Source organism: Kogia breviceps, chromosome 9 (genome assembly GCF_026419965.1).
Source record: "Kogia breviceps isolate mKogBre1 chromosome 9, mKogBre1 haplotype 1, whole genome shotgun sequence".
In the NCBI taxonomy this organism is placed as follows: domain Eukaryota; kingdom Metazoa; phylum Chordata; class Mammalia; order Artiodactyla; family Physeteridae; genus Kogia; species Kogia breviceps.
In genome coordinates, this window is record NC_081318.1 from 17,912,398 (window position 1) to 17,934,367 (window position 21,970).

General features: G+C 46.0%; 1 protein-coding gene across 5 annotated transcripts in view; it reads left to right on the plus strand.

Annotated features, from left to right (window-relative positions):
- The window catches only part of LOC131762324 (solute carrier family 23 member 1-like), a 51,479-nt gene that overhangs the window by 24,658 nt on the left and 4,851 nt on the right, over window positions 1-21,970 (plus strand). For all 5 annotated transcript variants that reach the window (XM_067042083.1, XM_067042080.1, XM_059073849.2 and 2 more), the window contains 7 exons: window positions 6,398-6,579; window positions 7,517-7,637; window positions 8,747-8,903; window positions 9,736-9,989; window positions 18,603-18,767; window positions 19,168-19,276; window positions 20,760-20,855. In XM_067042083.1, the coding sequence (XP_066898184.1) occupies window positions 6,398-6,579; window positions 7,517-7,637; window positions 8,747-8,903; window positions 9,736-9,989; window positions 18,603-18,767; window positions 19,168-19,276; window positions 20,760-20,855 (1,084 nt within the window). The remainder of the gene's footprint in view (window positions 1-6,397; window positions 6,580-7,516; window positions 7,638-8,746; window positions 8,904-9,735; window positions 9,990-18,602; window positions 18,768-19,167; window positions 19,277-20,759; window positions 20,856-21,970) is intronic.

The window sequence follows — 21,970 nt, forward strand, 5'->3', positions numbered from 1 at the left end:
TCTGCTAGCCTTTATTTTTTTATTTTTTTAATTTTTTGCGGTATGCGGGCCTCTCACTGTTGTGGCCTCTCCCGTTGCGGAGCACAGGCTCCGGACGCGCAGGCCCAGCGGCCATGGCTCACGGGCTTAGTTGCTCCGCGGCATGTGGGATCTTCCCGGACCAGGGCACGAACCCGTGTCTCCTGCATCGGCAGGCGGATTCTCAACCACTGCGCCACCAGGGAAGCCCTCTGCTAGCCTTTAAATAGTTTAAATAGTGGGCAGGAAAAGTAACACTGTTAAACCCTCCTTGTGGGTCCTTCCCCAAGGTACTTTCAAATGATTTAATAAGTATATTGTCACTGTAGCCTCTCCACTGGGTAGGATGCATCCTGAAAAACACCAGACTTTCCAATCCAGCCCATAAACACCATCAGAATTCCAACAAGTCAAATTAAGTTGATTCTTATTATTCCTATCTTAGGGAACACAACCAAATCCCTAGTCCTGGGAAAATCGGGTTTCTTTACCTTCTCATTTTCCAATCTGTCCTTTACAAACTGCTCCACTAGCGACTCAGTTCAGTGCCCCACCTGTAGCTTGATCGCACACTATCCTGCCCTGCAAAGCCTGCCCCTCGTGCCCTTGTCACCCACATTTTGTTGCTTCAAGCACACGTTCTAATTTTGCAATAACTTCACTGCTTTTGGAAAGTGACATGAAATATGAAAAGATCACTTGATACACTGTATTTCTTGGTCCATTGCTGTCTTGTTCAGGCTGTGAGAAGTGATCTTTGAGCTGTTTTTTTTTTTTTTTTTTTTTTTTTTGCGGTACGTGGGCCTCTCACTGTCGTGGCCTCTCCTGTTGCGGAGCACAGGCTCCGGACGCGCAGGCTCAGCAACCATGGCTCACGGGCCCAGCCGCTTTGCGGGATGTGGGATCTTCCCGGACCGGGGCACGAACCCGCATCCCCTGCATCGGCAGGCGGACTCTCAACCACTGCGCCACCAGGGAAGCCCTGAGCTGTTTGATATATAAGTTGATCTTCCTGCTGGTGGGCAATCTGGGTTGCTAGTCTCTTTACTGTAGCCTGGGCCAGGGCTTCAGTGGCAGGATAGGCAAAGCTCCAACCAGAAACACTGTCCATACCAGTTGAAAACCGTGTTAAAGCCTCCCATGCTCTGTGGACTGTCCAGCACAGGCAGCTTGTCAGTTCTGTGACGGGCCATTTATCCTCCTATTCTCCCAGCAGAGGCACCCGTGCCCATCGCTGTTGGCAATCTGGATCATCCTGGGTAACGCAGGTGACTTCAGAGAGAGATGGAGATTATGTAGTTTGTGGCCCGAGGTGTCATCTTGTGGGCCCTAATGGCTACATTCAAAATCATACTTCCCTCCTCTTTTTAAGACATAGGGGCATCTACGTGAACCACCAGTGTTTGAGATTTGACTATAAAGTCCTGTCCCATAAAAGGTAAAATTTCAGTAGAGCCTCTATGATCCACTTGCCAGACCAAACTGCTAGTCCCCTGGCCACAGCCCGAGAACCTATATAATTCTAAAGGGATGACTCCGGGGGTTTCCACACCACACACAGCTTGGTCCTTTGGCTGGACTTAGACTTGCCTTCCTTCCTCCGTCAAGGTCCTTCTGTTGCAATGTTACACTCTTTCAGTCTCAGTCTTTCTCAGGTGGGTGAGCAGCACCTTTAGCAAGACTCCAAGCAGGGCTTTTTTTAAAAAAATTAATTTATTTATTTACGGCTGCATTGGGTCTTCATTGCTACGGGCAGGCTTTCTCTGCTTGCGGTGCGCAGACTTCTCGTTGCCGTGACTTCTCTTGTCGTAGAGCACAGGCTCTAGGTGCATGGGCTTCAGTAGTTGTGGCATGTGGGCTCAGTAGTTGTGGCTCACGGACTCAAGAGCTCACGCCCAGTAGTTGTGGCGCACGGGCTTAGCTGCTCCGTGGCATGTGGGATCTTCCCAGACCAGGGCTCGAACCCATGTCCCCTGCATTGGCAGGTGGATTCTTAACCACTGCGCCACCAGGGAAGTCCCCCCAAGCAGTGCGTTTTGATTTAAAAGACCCACATAGTGGGATCCAAGTCTCTGTTAGAGATAGATTATCTCGTGAGGTAGTGTCCACCCAGGGGAGGGGGACTGTCACTTACTCTTGGATCCTATGAACCCCTCCTTGTGTAAGTGCCTTTTCTTTTCCTGAATATAACGATTTCCCTTTAATTAGCACATTCGGTTGATGATCCCCTTCCTTATTTGAGTGTCTTTCTGACATCACTCAAGACACCATTGGGATCTCTGATCTTGGAGTTATTTGGTGCCATTCAGTAGTGCTCTAATTCCAAACAGTGCCCACAAGTTGGGAATGGTCCTTCAGAGGGAGAGTAGTTGAGGAGCTGCTCTGGGCCGCCTCCACACCAAATGCCCCATGCAGAGCTGAAGCAGCGGGCATCTGCCAGGGTCAGTCCTCATTCAGCATGGACGGAACCACTGACGCTTCTGATATCTCAGGAGCACTGTGCTGGTGAGGACAGCAGTCTGAGACCAGTCTGAGCCATAACTTGTGAATTTCAGCCAGAACCTCCTGCCGTTCTTCCGTTTCAAAAACAGCCTTTCTGCATGTGGCCGTGCTCTGGTATACAGTCCAACAGTGCACCCAGATGTGGATGTACTTCAATGATCTGTCAAGTCCTTGTGCTTCCTTTTTTTCTCAAGGTGGACCCAGAGTTAACAGAGGTTTTTTAATGTTCAAATAACTTTTCCATGTAGTTCCAGACCAAGATATACCTAAGGATTTCACTTGTCAAGCTGGTGGGCCCTGGATTTTTTGCCAGGTCCGTTGGCCAGTCTTCAAATGCTGCGTGCTGTACCACCTTTTCCAAAGCAGGATGTATTTCTTCTTCAGTGCAGCCTAGTTTTATTATATCATCAATAGCATGAATCACAAAATACATGTGGTCTGAGGTTTTGGGGGGTTTTGTTTCTGCTGTCCCCCAAGGAGCCAATACTTGGCTTTTGTAAATCCAAATTAAAACTAAGCAAAGAATAAGAAGTGGATTTTGTCAATGAAAATTTAATTAACTATCAAGTTAAGAAGAAAAAATGGAATTTTATTCGAGCCAAGCTGAGGATTATAAACCCAGGAAGCAGATTCTCAGGAAGCGCTGGGAACTCTTCCACCTGTTAGAAGTTGAAGGCACAGTCATATACGTTTTTGAGACAAAGGATCGAACATCAAAATGACATACTGATATTTTACATAAAGTTCACCAAGGATACATAGTCCAGATAAGCAGGTACAAAGCGAGCAGCCAGTCACCATGACCCCCTACAGAGCTGGGAGAGAACACTGTCCTTTTAAGAAATTACATTTCTAGCATCAGAAGAAAGAAAAACAATTGATCTTTAGGGCTGAGCGGGCCCCTCATGTTTGAGGAGCTCTGGTTAATGTGTAAGGCAGGTTCACACTGCACATTAGGGAGGGGGGAGGCACAAACAAACACACAGAGAGAACTTTATGTTTAATTTTTTTACTTGTCCCGCCTTAAAATATACGTTTTATTTCATCCGTTTCCTTACCCTGCTCTGCTAGATGCCAGGGGCAGGATTTCCCTTCTACTTAGACCTACTGAGAACTATGTTTTGTGCGAGAATCTCTTGCCTTCGTACTATCCAAGAGAAAAAATCTGACAAGTTAATTTGTCTCTTCTCCTGCCTAAGCACCCTGCTGCTCCGGTTCGTCCTGTGTTCTAATGACACGTCTGCCTCAACACTGCAATGGTCTGAGCAGTTACTTTGTGTTTTGAGGAACCAGTATCAGTAATGAGAGAGGATGTTTAGGGATGTTTAGGTCATGCTGTGCCTGCACTGAGCACAGGATCCCAAGCTACAGACACAACCATGTGTTTTAAATACATTTACCATTTATTTTTGTGTTTGTGAGTCCTCTAAAGCAGGAGTCAGTAAACTATCGCTCTTGGACCAAATCCAGCCTGTAATCTGTTTATTTTACTGCCCACCAATTAAGAATGGTTTTTATATTTTAAAAAGTTATTTAAAATTTAAAAAAGAATACGTGACAGAAACTATATGTGGCCCACAAAACCTAAAATGTTAACTATCTGGCTTTTTACAGAAAAAGTTTGCCAACCCCTGCTCTAAAGCACAGGGCCCAGGGTGGGCGTTCCTCTTGCCCAGATCTAAGGCTGTAGCCTCCACTGTTTTTTCCCACATCGCCTTCAAGTGTCCAGCAGTGCAACCCCGAGTCTTATTTGTGGCGCGCTAGCGCCATCTGCTGGTCAGTGTTTTTCCCCAGCGCTGTAAGCAAGGGAAAGTTCTTTCAAGTTTCAGTCTTCCTTTACTAACTGATGGATTGGTTTAATTCACTGGGCCAGCCTATTGGAATTTAAGGTAGAGTTTCCATGTTTCACTGAGTTAAATTTGTTCACACACATCTCAAGGCTTGAAGCCACCGATGGTTAGCAGTCCAACTCTACATCACGATACTAGCCACAAATGAAAGTGAGGCAAATATAGGACCAATAGGGGTGTCATTACTTTCTGGGAGATAAGAAGTAATAGAGGGCTTCCCTGGTGGCGCAGTGGTTGAGAGTCCGCCTGCCGATGCAGGGGACACGGGTTCGTGCCCCGGTCTGGGAAGATCCCACATGCCGCGGAGCGGCTGGGCCCGTGAGCCATGGCCGCTGAGCCTGCGCGTCCGGAGCCTGTGCTCCGCCAGCGGGAGAGGCCACAACAGCGAGAGGCCCGCGTGCCGCAAAAAAAAAAAAAAAAAAAAAAAAAAAAGTAATAGAGAGGACAAGTAAGTAATGATTATATTTTTAGAAAGTGGTGGCAGCAGAAAATGTAGAAAACTCTGGGAAGAGATGGCAAGCTCAGTTTTCAACACATTAGACCAACTTAAACTTCACCTTCCAGTATTATGGTGGTTTTAAATTTTTTGTATCCTTGTGTATGCTTATGTATACGCGAAATGAATGACAGCAATGATCAAAAGGCCAGGTCGGAGACATTAGGATTGCTCTGTTACTATAAAGTGCTCACGTCACTCATGATGTGGTATAGTGTTATTTGAAAGTGAACTTGGGAGAATTCCCGGGCGGGCCAGTGGTTAGGACTGCGTTTTTACTGCCGAGGCCATGGGTTTGATCCCTGGTTGGGGAACTAAGATCCGCAAGCCACGTGGTGTGGCAAGAAAAAAAAAAAAAAAAAGGGACTTGGATTAGCTGTAAATGTACATTGCACACTCTAAAGGAAGAAAAAAGGATAATGGTTATGCTAAGAAAGGAGAGGGGGAAAAAAGCTCAGTTAAAACCACAAAAGGCAGAAAAACAGTAGAAGACAAAAACAGAAACGAAGAACAAGGGCAACAAATAGAAAATAGTAATGGATATGGTGGATATTAATCCAACTGTATCAATAATCACTTTGAACGTCATTGGTCTAAAGGCACAGAGATTGTCAGAGTGGATCAAAACACAAGACCCAACTGTGTGCTGTCCAGAAGAAACCGGCTTTAAATATAAAGACACGTGTAGATTAAAAGTAAATGGATGGAGAAGAATATACCACATTAACACTGATCAAAGGAAAGCAGGAGTCAGACTTCTTTCTTTTCAGGAAGAGCAGACTTCAAAGCAAGGAAAATTTTCAGGCGTAAAATGAATAACATCCATATTAGCAAAGTAAAAAAGGAGAAGTCAAGTAAAACTCAATCAGTCCAATAGATCAGGGGTTGGCAAACTACAACCCATGAGCCAAATCTGGCTAGTTGCCTGTTTTCTGCTTGCTTGTTTGTTTTTTTTATAGCCCGCAAGCTGAAAATGGTTTTATATTATAAATGGTTGAAAAAAAATCAAAAGAAGAATAATATTTTATGACATGTCAAAATTGTACGAAATTCAAATTTCAGTGCCTATCAGTGGAGTTTTATTAGAACACAGTCAAGCTCATTTGTTTCCATCTTGCCTAGAAAAGTTTCAACCGAGCCTGTACGGCCCACAGAGCCTCAACTATTCACTCTCTGATCCTTTATAGAAAACCTTTGTCAACCTCTGCAATAGAAAGTAGGAAAACAGAGACAAATAAATCAGCAAGATGGTCAGTACATAACTGGGTGATGCCAGTATTACGAGTCGTTGTGTTATCCCTGTGGTCAATAGATAATCTTGAAATCTACTTCCTGAAAAACTTCACATTAGGTGAAAATGTCCAACAGACAGTTGTAAATAGAGGACTGGAGAGAAGAGTGAGGTCCGAGCTCGCCTTCCCTCAGTTCCCCTGGGGTCCAGCTTTGCCCCTGCACTGCCTCTGAAGGTACCACCGATCTGGGCGGCCCCGCCACAGGCTCCCAGGTGCTGAGCCCCACGCTTCCTCTTCAGCTGCAGGGAGCCATCATGGTTGCTTCCTGTGTCCAGATGCTGGTGGGCTTCTCAGGCCTCATTGGCTTCCTCATGCGCTTCATCGGCCCCTTGACCATCGCTCCCACCATCTCCCTGGTGGCCCTGCCTCTCTTCGATTCTGCGGGCGATGACGCCGGGATCCACTGGGGCATTGCCGCCACGTAAGCACCCTCTGGGGAGGGTGGGCCGTCCTTGGAGGAAGATTACCCAGTAAGAAGGGTGAGTCCTGGATATTGGCACACTCTGGTGGTTTACAGATACTTTCACAAACATCACGATACCTTAAACGCAGTGAAATGGCTACTTAGAATGTATTATTACTATTTCTTATGTTATTAGTCCTCACAGACAATAAGTTCATCACAGGCAGGGTATAAAAACATACTTAGCGTAGGGTTCACAGACAGCTGATGCTACCCGTCCCCTGCCTCCTAGGTTTTCACTGAGCAAGTATTTGTAAACCTCCAGCACCTGGGAAGGGTGCAAAGACATGGCCTCAGCTCTCAAGCATTTTGCAGCGTAGTAGAGGGATAAGACTTGGGTCCAAGTGCCTGTGACACCAGGAGACAGTGATGAGAGTCACAGTGTGCCGGCTGGTTCAGGGGACGGGGTGGTGACAGCCAGCTTGCCGGGGGTGGGGGTGGGGGTGGGGTGTCGGGAAGGCTTCCCGGAAAAAGAGGGCTTCAGCATTTAAACAGAGCTTTGAAGGGACTTGGGCATGACCCTGGATGCACTCATTCACTCTGTCTGTTGTGGTCTGAGCACAAGGACCTGCAGGACCACCAGCGAGAGAAGAAAGATGGTCTGACTCTGGCCTCACTGGCTTCAGTCTGGATCTGTGCAGCTGCCATGCTTATTTCTCAGGCCCCTGCCCACTGTTCCTCTTCAGCCACCAGCAGCCTCTGAAAGGGGCCTGCCCACCTTTTCAGAACTGGCAGGATGCTGCCTACACTGCAGAGCAGGGCCTAGATGGGGGCCCTCCCGGCACAGCCACCGCGGCGCCGTAGTCCCAGAGACACGTGACGGCACGCCTTCCCGGACCTTCGCTCGTGATGAGCCCAAGTTCGCCAGGTTGGGTGTGGTTTGTTTCTGTTTCAGGACCATCTTCCTCATCGTGCTGTTTTCTCAGTACCTGAAAAACATCGCAGTGCCTGTGCCTGTTTACGGACGAGAGAAGAAGTGTCACACCTCTAAGTTCTACCTGTTTCAGGTCTTCCCTGTAAGAAGCGCCCTCCACCCTCTGCCATTCTTAGTTGACTCCCCTGGAGAGTGAGGGGCAGCCTGTTGCTCTCCCAGACGGCCCCCAAGTCAAATGCCCTCCACCTGCAGCGGCCTCTGGTCCTCAGCCTCCCTTAATTGCCCCGCGGGTGGTGGGAGCCTTGGTGTAATGCCGTCCCAGATCTTCCCTCATTGCTTCTCTCCCCGGAGTAGGAACTCGCCCCAGCTTGCTGCCCAGGGCACCACTGTGGGACGGTCTTCTCGTGTCCCTGGGCCGTCCTCCTAGCATGGCACTGGGGGAGACAGCCAGGCTCACCGCTAAAGGTGCAAAAGTAAGGGCCAAGTTGCTTAGATCAGGTTCGTTCTCATTGGCTCCTGGATCATTCAGATCCTGCTGACGGTGATGGTGTCTCCTTTTTCAGAGCCTTCTCTGTTGAATTTGCTTCAGTCTGTCGAGCAGGTGCTGTTGCCAACCCCACAAATGTGTTTTCAGGTTCAATTTATCTGTGAAATACATTCTGCATTATAAAAAGCTACTTCCACGTAATGATCTCATTGATCCCTCAGCAATCCTGGAGGCCAGTGGTTCAAAAGTTCGGTACGCATACGAATCACCTGGGGACATTGCTAAAAATGCCGATGTCTGGGGTTCTACCATCAGAGATTAAAAGTCAACATATCTGAGGACCCCACTTTAAGAAATCCTGCCTCAGGCTCTGCAGAGCAATGGTTGTAATCCCATTGTACAGATGAGGACACTGAGGCTCGGGGAATTTGATCCAGGGTCACGTGACCAGCAAGCGATAGAAAGGGAGTCAGACTGCAATCCTTCTGACCCGGGCCGTGTCCACTTTCCTAGACATGTCTGCTCTACTTGACCTAAGGTCTCCCCACGGTTCAGTTTCTCTATGCCTGTAGTGTGTTCATTATCCACTGACACAGCGGATTCCTGTTGTCACTGGAAGGGTTTGTAACCCAACACTTCCTCATCTCAAAGAGCTTTCCCGACGCCCTCCTTCGCCCCCGCCCCGCTCCCCCCCCCCACCCCGCCCCGGAGGTGTGGGCAGGTGCAGGGGTGGGGCCCAGTATGAAGGGCGCCTCCCTCCGCAGGTGTTGCTGGCGCTCTGCATCTCGTGGCTGCTGTGCTTCGCGCTTACAGTCACCAACGCCCTCCCCTCGGCACCTACAGCCTACGGGTACCTGGCCCGCACAGACACCAAGGGCGACGTCCTGAGCCAGGCTCCTTGGTTTCGCTTCCCTTACCCAGGTAACGAGGCGCCGATGCCGGGGGGCCCGTCTTGCCTGGGGCATGTGCTTCCCCAGACTGCCCATGAGGCTCAGGCACCAGAGGGGGAAATGAGTAGAGCCGGGGCGGGACCTCCTCCAAGGGATCTGGCAAGGAGGGACAGGCCCCGCGGAGTCCATGTGAGACCCCTAAGAGAGGAAGGAGACCCTTGGGTGGTCCTAAGAACCCTTTGGGGGTGGTAGACCAAAGGTTCCCTCTCCCAGACCTACCTCCTTCCTGGCCCGCATGCCTCGCCCCCTCCTCCACGTTGCTCAGGCCCCATCGACTGGGGGTGGGGAAAGCACAGAGGGATCCTGACCTCTTAGCCAACCTTTGGGCCTCCTCGTGGAACTGGTGGATCCCACACAGGGGAGGCTTGGGACTGAATTAGAACATTTCTAGGCTGCTGGTCAAGGGCGTCTCCTTTCCCTGCAGTTCTTGGCTCAGGGTGTGAGAATAACCATGTTCCAGCCGTGGGGGTGGCGAGGCCCTGGCCTCATGGACTGGGGAGCCAGGACCTCCCTGAGTAAGAATCCTGGAAGCCTTCAAAAGGCTTCAAGGCCTTCCTGGAAAGAGGCCCGGTTTCTGGTTCTTTTTGTGCGCTGGTGACCTCGAGGTCAGGGCCTCTGACCTACCCTCAGGGAGGCACGGGAGGGCAGGAGTCCGAGACAAAGCTTCAGGACAGCTATTGGGTTGGAAGACATGTTGCCTGGTCTTTAAAGCCTTCCGGAGAACCCTCTGGCAAGGGAGTTTTTTGGGGTCCAGCAGCCTGTTATCTTCCGGATGAATATTCCCCCCTGCGCTGCATTTTCAGGGCAGTGGGGCCTCCCCACCATCAGCCTGGCTGGGGTCTTTGGGATCGTCGCGGGGGTGATCTCCTCAATGGTGGAATCGGTAGGCGATTATTATGCCTGTGCCCGCCTGGTGGGGGCACCACCCCCTCCGAAGCACGCCATCAACCGAGGCATCGGCATCGAGGGCCTGGGCTGCCTGCTGGCAGGGGCCTGGGGTACGGGGAACGGCACCACCTCCTACAGCGAGAATGTCGGCGCGCTGGGCATCACCAGGGTAAGGCTGCTGACAGTGGCCCCGGGGGTGGGGTGGTGGGTGGGCAGCCTGGGTACCTGCATCTGTCATCAGTGTCTTAGCCTCTTATTGTTGCTGCAACAAATTATCGCAAACTTGATGGCTTCCAACAACCCAGATGTATTATTTTACTGATCTGGAAGTCAGAACTCCAGCGCGGGTCTCACAGGGCGACAGTGAAGGGATTGGCAGGGCCGTGTTCCTTTCTGGAGGTTCCAGGGGAGAATCCATTTCCTTGCTTTTCCCATCATCTAGAGGCGGCCCACATTCCTTGGCTACGGGCCCCTTTCCTCCATCTTTAAAGCCAGCAACATGGCATCTCTCTGACCTTTCTTCCTTAGTCACGTCTCCCTTTGACCACGGCTGGGAAAGATTACCTGCTTATAAGGATGCATGTAATTAGGGTGGGCCCACCTGGATAACTCAGGCTACTCCGTCCATCTCAAAATCCTTAACTTAATCCCACTGCAAAGTCCTTTTGCCATTAAGGTAACGTGTTCACAGGTTTGGGCATGGACATCTTTGAGGAGCCTTTATTTTGTTTACTATACTTGACCTTCTCGGTTGTGGTCACCCCCACCTGAATGTCCCAAGAGTACCTCACACTCAGAATGACCTCTGTTATGCTCAGTCCATGCCCTCATCCTTACTTCTCCTCCCGTAAACCCTGTCTTAGTGAATTCACCCAGTCATCCTTAACTTCTTAACTTCTCTCTGCTGTGCGCCTCTCACAGTGGATTCTATACTCTCAACATGCGTGCTGCCCTCCTGTCCTCATGTCTCCATTCCCAGTATCACAGCTTTATCATCTCCCACCTGGACATGGCAGTATCCCTGAAAGATCTCTTCCCAGGATCTTGCCCATCTCTAATCTAGCTACCACATGGCTGCCCAAGGATCTTTCTAGAAACCAATTAAATTAATCCCCGCTTAAAATCTCTTCCCGGCTCCCATTTTCCACAGGAAAGCCCCATAAGGTCAGCAAGAATTCTTCAAGATGGTGCTTTCTTCTACTTATTTTTGGCTGCATTGGGTCTTTGTTGCTGCGTGTGGGCTTTCTCTAGTTGCGGCGAGCGGGGGCTACTCTTCGTTGCGGTGCGCGGGCTTCTCATTTCGGTGGCTTCTCCTTGCGGAGCATGGGCTCTAGGCATGCAGGCTTCAGTAGTTGTGGCTCACGGGCTCTAGAGCGCAGGCTCAGTAGTTGTGGCACATGGGCTTAGTTGCTCCGTGGCATGTGAGATCTTCCCAGACCAGGGATGGAACTCGTGTCCCCTGCGTTGGCAGGTGGATTCTTAACCACTGCGCCACCAGGGAAGTCCCCAAGATGGTGCTTTCTAAGGTGATTTAGAAAAGAATATTATTATGATGTTGCTTTCCTGTGTGCTTCAGTTCATAATAGGTACAGTGTTTCCCAACACAAGTGAAGTGAGCTTTGGAAAGTACTCACTTTCCTCCACCCACATCCCCACCCTGTATTTTCTGATAGCTTCCTTGGACCTATCTACCTCTGTACCCTGCATGGCCTCTGGCCCATAGTGAGAGCTAAAATCTGTGAGCAAACAGCAGAGCCAGCACCCAACCCGACGGCAAGTTCTATGTGCTTGGACACTGTGGACTCTCTGACATTTCCCCAAAGTTTCAAGACCTTCAGTGCAAGTGAGAGGAACATTTTTCCACGTGAGGGCCACTGACCCACACAGAAATGTGGGAATGGGCTATGTAAGTATAAAGCAGCAAATATTTTTCTTGCTGAAGGGAAGATATCTCATGCAGAGCAGAAAATTATATTCAATAAACAGAACAAAAAATTTTTTTGATGTATCATTTCTAAATTAAGACCCTTTACAGGAGAGAGGAAGAGCAGGCAAGAAAAGATACATAGACACCAAACAGGCTACAAATCCAGCAGGAGACCGATTAACTCTGGTCTGGACTCACACCTCCCCCCTTGTGGCCGCGTGTTGCATCTGCACTCATGGGCTCTGACCTATTCTTGGTTCTCTCCTGGTCAGTCGGGAGAAATCAGGCTGAAGGCCAAAGATCTCCCATCACTTCTCTAGGGTGTCATGGCTCCCAGCCCAGATGTGAATCCTGAGACCAAAAGACACCCAGGGCTGCATGATAAATTCTGAGGTAGTAGGATTGGGGATGACCTGCCATCTTTATGAGACCATTAGCATATCCAAAGGGTATTGGTTGAACCTGACAAGTTGATCTGTTGTGCTTAGATTCATGCCTTTGTTCTAGGGTTGTAAACAAAAAAAGTGATTTTGATGTGGTTAATTCCTATCACTTGTCTTCTAATGAAGACAGTTAAATAAATTAGCTCTTAAACTGGAAAGAAAAACAAGCAAAGGCAGAATCTGCTACTTTATTGCTGCATTAGTGGACTTCAAGTTGTTGACACTAGAGTATCTTAAAAAAATGCTTACATTGTGGTAAAAGACACGTAACATAAAATCTACCATTTTAATTATTTTTGTGTACAGTTCAGTAGTATTCAGTGTGTTCACATTGCTGTGCAACGGATCTCCAGAACTTTTTCATCTTGCAAAACTGAAACTACACTAGAGTATCTTTTAAGGACTGGGAGTAGAAACAAATGCATGAGAAGAGGTTCAAGAACTACCTAAACACATTCACTGATAATAGACTCATGATGGGATATTCAGACATTTGCAGCACAACTCCAACTTTTGAGGATGAGGCTGAATGCTTCCAAGTCAGAGGTCATTTTTGTCTCACTGGTAGCTGTCACTCAAACCCCAGATACAATCCTTGACTAGCACAACAATCATTACAGTCCAGCGTGTGACAGCTGTGTGTACCTGGCACTGGGATGGGATGTGGACCAGAGCCCATAATCTTCACAGCAGAGTGGGTTTTTTTTAACCTTTGTAGAAACTTTTTATTTCCACATCTAATAGCTGCTCTAAGCGGGTGAAACGTACTTCTTTAGCATTTCCAAACTCCTAGCTGCTTGAGAAACCCTGTGCAAACCAGGTAATAGCAATTAGTAATGACTCTAGCACAACTGATCCTTGATTTTGGACCAGTTAATGCTGTATAATACCATGGGGAGGAGCCTTGTCTCTGTTTTGTATCTTTTTTTTTTTTTTTTTGTGGTAGGCGGGCCTCTCACTGTTGTGGCCTTCCCCGTTGCGGAGCACAGGCTCCGGACGCGCAGGCCCAGCAGCCATGGATCACGGACCCAGCCGCTCCGCGGCATGTGGGATCCTCCCGGACCGGGGCACGAACTCGCATCCCCTGCATCGGCAGGCGGACTCTCAACCACTGCGCCACCAGGGAAGCCCTCTGTTTTGTATCTTAATGAACCTCCAGATAGATGAAGGAGGAATCATAGTTTACACATAATCCATGATAATTGCTTGTTGAGAAAATCTAATTTGTCCTAATTGAGAAAATGTATCAATTAATAATCATGAAGTGACTTATAGAGGGAACTTTTAAAAACATGTACTTTATTGAAGTATAGTTGATTTACAATGTTGTGCTAATTTCTGCTATACAGCAAAGTGATTCAGTTTTATATAACATTATTTTTCATATTCTTTTCCATTATGGTTTACCACAGGATGTTGAATATAGTTCCCTGTGTTATACAGTAGGACCTTGTTGGTTATTCATTCTATATGTAATTGTTTGCATCTGCTAATCCCAAACTCCCAGTCCACCCCTCCCCCACACCTCCTCCCTATTGGCAACCACAAATCTGTTCTCTATGTCTGTGAGTCTGTTTCTCTTTCGTAGATAAGTTCATTTGTGTCCTATTTTAGATTCCACATATAAGTGATATCACAGGGTATTTGTCTTTCTCTGTCTGACTTACTTCACTTAGTATGATAATCTCTAGGTCCATCCATGTTGTTGCAAATAATGTTACCCTTTTTAATGGCTGAGTAATATTCCATTGTATATACGCACCACATCTTTATCCATTCATCTGTTAATGGACATTTAGGTTGTTTCCATGTCTTGGCTATTGTGAATAGTGCTGCTGTGAACATAGGGGTGCGTGTATCTTTTTGAATTATAGTTTTATCCAGGTATTTGCCCAAGAGTGGGATTGCTGGATCGTATGTCAACTCTATTTTCAGTTTTTTGAGAAACCTCCATACTGTTTTCCATAGTGGCTGCACCAATTTACATTCCCACCAACAGTGTAGGAGGGTTCCTAGAGGGAACTTTTTGAAATGTAAATCACATCATGTCACTACCCTGCTTAACACAACTCTGCTGAGTCTCCTTTGTCTTTGGATTTATTATTTTTAAGTGTAGTAGAATACATGTAACATAAATTTAGCCTCTTAACCATTTCTAAATGTATAGTTTAGTAGAGTTAAGTAGCTCCAAATTGTTGTGCAACCAATCTTCAGAACTCTTTTCTCTTGCAAAACTGAAATCTGTACCAATTGAACAACAACTCCTTATTTCCCCCTCTCCCAGCCCCTAGCAACCACCATTCTACTTTCTGTCTCTATGAATTTGAATGCTCTAGGTACCTTATGTAAGTGTGCTCATACAGTATTTGTCTTTTTGTGGGTGGCTTATTTCACTTAATGTCCAAGTTTCATCCATGTTGTGCAGGTGTCAGAATGTATTTCCTTTTTAAGGCTGAATAATATTCCATTGCATGCATATACTACGTTTTGTCTATGCCTTGTCTTTGGAATTTATTGTAACTCCTCTCCATGGCCCTTAAAGTACTTCATGACAGAGTCCTTTCCTTGCTTTCCATCCCATCTCCTGTCTCTCACCCTGCATCACTGTGCCCCAGACACATCAATTCCCTCCCCTAGTATTGAGATACACTTGGCATATAACATTGTGTAAGTTTAGGTGTACAATGTATTTATTTGATACACTTATATATTGCAATATGATTACCACCATTAGCTAACACCTCTATCACATTACATAATTACCATTTCTTTTTTGTGGTGAGAACATTTAAGATCTACTATCTTAGTAACTTTGAAGTATATATTTTTGTTAACTATAATCACCATGCTGTGCATTAAGTCCCCAGAACTTATTCATCTTCTAACTGAAAGTTTGTACTCTTTGATGAACATCTCCCCATTTCCCCCACCCAGCAGCCCCTGGTAACCACCATTCTACTCTTTACTTCTACAAGTTTAGCTTTTTTAGAGTCCACATGTAAATGATATTATACAGTATTTGTTTTTCTCTGTTTGACTTACTTCACTTAACATAATGCCCTCAGGGTCCATCCGTGTTGTCACAAATGGCAAGATTTCATTCTTTTTTATGGCTTAATAACATTTCATTGTATATACCACATCTTCTTTATCCATTCATCTGTTGACAGACACTTAGATTGTTTCCATACCTTGGCTATTGTAAATAATGGTGCAATGAACATGGTTGGGTGCGTGCATATATTTTTTTGAGTTAGTGTTTTCATTTTCTTTAGATAATCCCAGAAGTGGAATTGCTGGATCATATGGTAGTTCTATTTTTAACTTTTTGAGGAATCTCCATACCATTTTTCATAGTGGCTGCACCAATTTACATTCCCACCAGCAGTGCACAGGATTCCCGTTTCTCCACATCCTTGTCAGCACTTGTTACCTTGTGTCTTTTTGATGATAGCCATTCTAACAGATGTGAGGTGATATCTCATTGTGGTTTTGATTTACATTTCTCTGATGATTAGTGATATTGAGCTTCTTTTCATGCACCTGTTGGCCATTTGTATGTCTTCTTTGGAAAAAAATGTCTATTCAGTTCCTCTGCTCACTTTAAAATTGTTTGTTGTTGTTGTTATTGAATTGTATGAGTTCTTTATATATTTTAGATATTAAACCCTTATCCAGTATACAGTTTGCAAATATTTTCTCCCATTTAATAGGTTGCTTTTTCATTTTGTTGATTGTTTCTTTTGCTGTGCAAAAGCTTTTTAGTTTAATGTAGTCCCACTTTTGGATTTTCACTTTAAAAAAAAAGATTTTTATTTATTTATTTATTTATTTTTGGCTGAGCTGTGTCTTAGTTGCGGCATGCGGGATCTTTGTTGCAGCACGCGGACTTCTTAGTTGCGGCATGCCTGCGGGATCTAGTTCCCTGACCAGGGATCAAACCCAGGCCCCCTGCACTGGGAGCACAGAGTCTTACCCACTGGATCACCAGGGAATTCCCTGATTTTCACTTTCTTTGCTTGTGCTTTTGGTGTCATATCCTAAAAATCATTGCCAAGACCAATGTCAGGAAGCTTCCCTGTGTTTTCTTCTAGGAGTTTTGTGGTTTCCAGTTTTACATTTAAGTATTTAATCCATTTTTAGTTAAATTTTGTGAGCGGTGCTAAGATAGTGGTTCAATTTCAGTTTTCTGCATGTGGTTATCCAGTTTTCCCAACACTATTTATTGAAGGTACTATCCTTTCCCCATTGAGTTTTCATGGCTCCCTTGTCAAGTATTAGTTGACCATATATGCATGGGTTTATTTGTGGGCTCTCAGTTCTGTTCCATTGGTCTATGTGTCTATTTTTATGCCAGTACCATAGTGTTTTGATTACTATAGTTTTGCAGTATAGTTTGAAATCAGGAAGTGTGATGCCTCCAGCTTTTTTTCTATTTTTCTTTTTCAGGATTGCTTTGGCTATTTGATGTCTTTTGTGGTTACATAAGCATTTTAGGGTTTTTTTTTTCTACTTCTGTTAAAAATGCCATTGGAAATTTGATAGGGATTGCATTGAATCTGTAGATGGTTTTGGGTAGTATGGACATTTTAACAATATTAATTCTTCCAGTCGTGACATGGAATGCCTTTCCATTTATTTGTGTCTTCTTCAGTTTCTTTCATCAGAGTCTTATATTTTTCACCTCCTTGGTTAGATTCATTCTTAAGTACTTCATTGTCTTTGATGCTATTGTGAATGGGATTGTTTTATTTCTTTTTTAGATGTTTTATTGTTAGTGTAGAAAAATGCAGCTGATTTCTGTATGTTGATTTTGTATCCTGCAACTTTACTGAATTCGTTGATTAGTTGTAACAATTTCTTGGTAGAGTTTTTTTTTTTTTTAAAAAGTCTTTATTGAGTTGGTTACAATATTGCTTCTGTTTTATGTTTTTTGGCTTTTTGGCCATGAGACGTGTGGGATCTTAGCTCCCTAACCAGGGATCGAACCTGCAGCCCCTGCCTTGGAAGGCGAAGTCTTAACCACTGGACCACCAGGGAAGTCCCCTTGGTAGAGTCTTTAGGATTTTCTATACATAAGATCATATCATCTGCAAATAAAGATAATTTTACTTCTCCCTTTCTGATTTGGATACCTTTTCTTTCTTTATCTTACCTGATTGCATGGCTATGACTTCCAGTAATATGTTGAATAGGAGTGGTGAGAGTTGTCACCCTTGTCTTGTTTCTGATCTTAGAAGAAAAGCTTCCAACCTTTCAGCATTGAGTATGATGTTAGTTGAGTATGATGTTAGGGCTTTTTGTATATAGCCTTTATTGTGTTGAGGTGCATTCCTTCTATATTTAATTTGTTGAAAGTTTTTTTTATCCTGAAAGGATGTTGGATTTTGTCCTATGCTTTTTCTGTGTGTATTGAGATGACCATATGTTTTTATCTTTCATTCTGTTAATGTGGTATATCACATTTATTGATCTGCACATGTTGAGACATCCTTGCATCCTAGGGATAAGTCCCACTTGATCATGGTGTATGATCCTTTTAATGTACTGTTAAGTTTGGTTTACTAACATTTTGTTGATAGTTTTTGCGTCTATATTCATCAGGGATATTGGTCTGTACAGTTGACCCTTGAACAGTATGGGGAGTGGGGTGGGGTTAGGGGCACGAACCCTCCTTGCAGTCGAAAATCCATGTATAACTTATAGTTGGACCTCTGTACATGTGGTCCCTCCATATCCATGGTTCCATCATATCTGTGGTTCCACATTCACAGATTCAACCTATCATGGATTGTTTAGTACTACAGTATTCACTGTTGAAAAAAATCTACATATAAGTGAACCCACACAGTTCAAACTCATTGTTCAAGGGTCAACTGTACTTTCTTTTCTTTTCTGTTCTTATCTGGCTTTGGTATCAAGGTAATGCTGGCCTCCTAAAATGAGATTGTGAAGTAAGTATTATTAATCCCACCCGGTAAATTTGGAGGCTGACATTTTGAGAGGTTAGGTAACTTGCGTGAAGCCGTACAGCTAGTTAGAGGCAGAGTTGGGATTGGCTCCCAAACCCCATTCTTAAGCATTGGGCCACTCCCTCCCAAGAGAGACTTCTTGCCTCACTATAAAGTCTGCCTAGAGAAGGAGCATTGGAGTCAGGACTTGAAGACATGTATGAGAGCAGCAGAGAGGAGAGGTGAGGGCAGAGGCTGGGACCCAAGATCACACCTTCATGCTTTCACCAGCACCATGTGGGAGTAGAGGGGGGCCATTTCTGGGTCAGTCGATGCTGCTCCTGGGGGTGCCCTGGAGCCCTTGTTTGTGATGCCCTAGGAGCAGGGCAGAGGCCTCCAGGGCGTGTGGCCCAGCTGGTGCTGAGCTCCTCGTCTCTCCCCCATCTCCCTGAGCGCTACAGGTAGGGAGCAGGATGGTGATTGTCGCTGCGGGCTGCGTGCTGCTCCTGATGGGCATATTTGGGAAGATCGGGGCTGCGTTTGCCACCATCCCAGCCCCTGTGATCGGAGGCATGTTCCTGGTGATGTTTGGGATCATCACTGCCGTGGGGATTTCCAACCTTCAGGTGAGGCAAGGCACCCTTAGGAAAGCAGCAGTATTGCGTCTCTTTAAAGGAGCCCATGGGGATGGAGATGAATGGAACAGGGTGGGGACAAGGGAGGAGGGGAAGGGAATCCTCAGTCCCCCAGAAACTGCACTGGCCCCAAATGGGAGAAAGAAATAACCAGAAGCACCCAAATTTCTGAAAAACAAAATTGCATCAGTTTGAATTGGATTATCCAGACCACTCAGCTCCCAGGGTCAAGTGGGAGTCGAGACTTGGCTGAGAACGTGCGCCCTCTGAGCCCAACTTCCCCCTCCAGTCTCAAGTGGCGGGGGGGTGGGCTGGCTGGGCGGGTGTTTGACTGACGTGCAATACAGGTACTGATCGTTCCGGCTCTGCCGTGGGGGCCTCTCTCCTGCAGTACGTGAACATGAACTCGTCCAGAAACCTCTTTGTCTTTGGCTTCTCCATCTACTGTGGGCTTGCTGTCCCCAACTGGGTGAACAAGAACGCGGAGAGGCTCCACACAGGTGATTCTCCATCCTCTAGACTGGGACCACTCCAGGGGCAGAGCTGGTGGGGTCCCTGGTCCCTGGGAATTCCTGTCACTTTTAAAAAGAATTAACTGTAGTCACCATGCTGTACATTACATCACTATGACTTATTTATTTCCAGTTCTATTGAGATATAATTGACACACCTCACTGTATGAGTCCCAGGTATATAGCATAAAGGTTTGACACACATATATTGTGAAACGACTACCATAATAAGTCTAGTTAACACCCATCTCCTCATATAGACACAATAAAAAGAAATGGGAAAAAAATTTTCTCCTTGTGATGAGGACTCTTAGGATCTACTGTCTTACCAACTTTTCTGTGTATCATACAGCATATGATATAGAACCATAATTGTCATGCTGTACATTCCATCCCTCGTACTTATTTATCGTATAACCAGAAGTGTGTACCTTTTGATCACCTTCCTCCAATTCCTCCTGCTCACACCCCCTGCTTCTGGTAACCACAAATCTGATCTCTTTTTCTATGAGTTTTTCTTTTTTAACAGTCGATATATAATAAGTGAGATCATAGAGTATTTGTCTTTCTGTATCTGATTTATGCCACAGCATAATGCTCTCAAGTTCCATCCATGTTGTTGCAAATAGCCAGATTGTATGGCTGAATAAGATCCATTGTAAATATATACCTCATTTTTTTTAGTCATTCATCCATTGATGAACACTTAGGTTGTTTCCATATCTTGGCTTTTGTAAATAATGCTGCAATGAAGGTGGCTGTGCATATATCTTTTTGAGTTAGTGTTTTCATTTTCTTTGGATAAATAACCAGGAGTGGAATTACTGGGTCATATGGTAGTTCTGTTTTTAATTTTTTGAGGAACTTCCATACTGTTTTCCATGGAGTGGTTGCACTAATTTACATTCCCACCAACAGTGCATAAGGGTTCCTTTTCTCCACATCCTTGCCAACACTTCCTAGTTCTTAGCTTTTTGGTAAAAGCCAAACAGGTGTGAGATGATATCTCCCTGTGATTTTGATTTGCATTTCCCTGATGATTAGTAATGTTGAACACCTTTCATGTACCTATTGGCCATCTGTATATCTTCTTTGGAAAAATCTCTATTCAGATCCTCTGCCCGTTTTTGTTTTTGTTTTTGTTTAAATTACTTAATTATTTATGGCTGTGTTGGGTCTTCGTTTCTGTGCGAGGGCTTTCTCTAGTTGTGGCGAGCGGGGGCCACTCTTCATCGCGGTACGCGGGCCTCTCACTGTCGCGGCCTCTCTTGTTGCGGAGCACAGGCTTCAGACGCGCAGGCTCAGTAATTGTGGCTCACGGGCCCAGTTGCTCCGCGGCACGTGGGATCTTCCCGGACCAGGGCTCGAACCCGCGTTCCCTGCATCGGCAGGCGGACTCTCAGCCACTGCGCCACCAGGGAAGCGCCCTCTGCCAGTTTTTTAATCCCTGTCACTTCTGTCTCCACTGTAGGGATTCTGCAGTTGGACCAGGTCATCCAGGTGCTGCTGACCACGGGCATGTTTGTTGGTGGATTTCTGGGCTTTCTACTGGACAACACCATCCCTGGTAGGGCTCACCTTTGCTCTGTAAGCTGGCAGTTTGGGTAGATGGTCAGCATTTGGGTCACCCACATTGCTTCTCTAGCCCCAATGCTCATATAAGACTGGCCACAGCATACCCTGAGTGGGCCCTGCGTCTGGATGGGGTGTATGGGCCTGTACTAGCTTTCTAGGGCTGCCATCACAAAATGCCACAGACTAGGAGGCTTAAACAACCGAAATGTATTTCCTCACAGCTCCAGAGGCTAGAAGTCCAAGAACAAGGTGTTGGCAGGATTGGTTTCTCCTGGGGCCTCTCTCCTCGACTTGCGGATGGATGGCCTTTCCCTCCTGTGTGTGCATCTCTGGTGTCTCTCTGTGTGTCCTAATCTCCTCTTCTTATAAAGACACCAGTCAGATTAAATTAGAGCCCACCCTAAAGACCTCATCTTTACGTCTTTAACTAAATCACCACTTTAAAGATTCTATCTCCAAATACAGTCACATTCTGAGGTTTGTGGGGTTAGGGCTTCAACATGATTTTTTTGTGTGAGGGGCACACAATTCAGGCCATAAAAGGACCCTAAGGTGAGAAATACACCAGAAGCAAAAAGCAAAAGACACAGCCCCAGCTCTCTTAGAGCCTACCGTCTAGTTGATGAGGGAGAGAACGCATGTGTTCATTTATTCATATTCCAATAAAAACCACAGCAAGTACACTGTGTTCCCGGTGCTCTGTACTGAGGATACAAAGAGCTGCAAGACACGCCCCCCTGCCTTCTAGAAACTCACAGGCTAATAGGGGAGAGAGACACGACAACAGTCCATTAACAATACAGGGCAGTAAGTGTGATGATGAGCAAACGAAGCCCATGAGCGCTGAGGTGAAGAGCGCAGAGCTGCCCTCACTGGTGGCTTTCAGTGCTCCCTTCTTGATCCTCCCACGGCCCCTTGAAAGGACCTCTGTGACAGCTCCTGCTTCGTGGTATTCTGTTTCCCACATTTCTTCTCTCCACCAAATGTAAAATGCATCTGCATTCCAGAAACATTGAAATATAGAAACGTCCGCTCCGGAAGATGAGGAAAGAACAGTGGTTCATAGAAGGTCATACCCCGGAGCTCAGGGAACACCTGATGATGAGC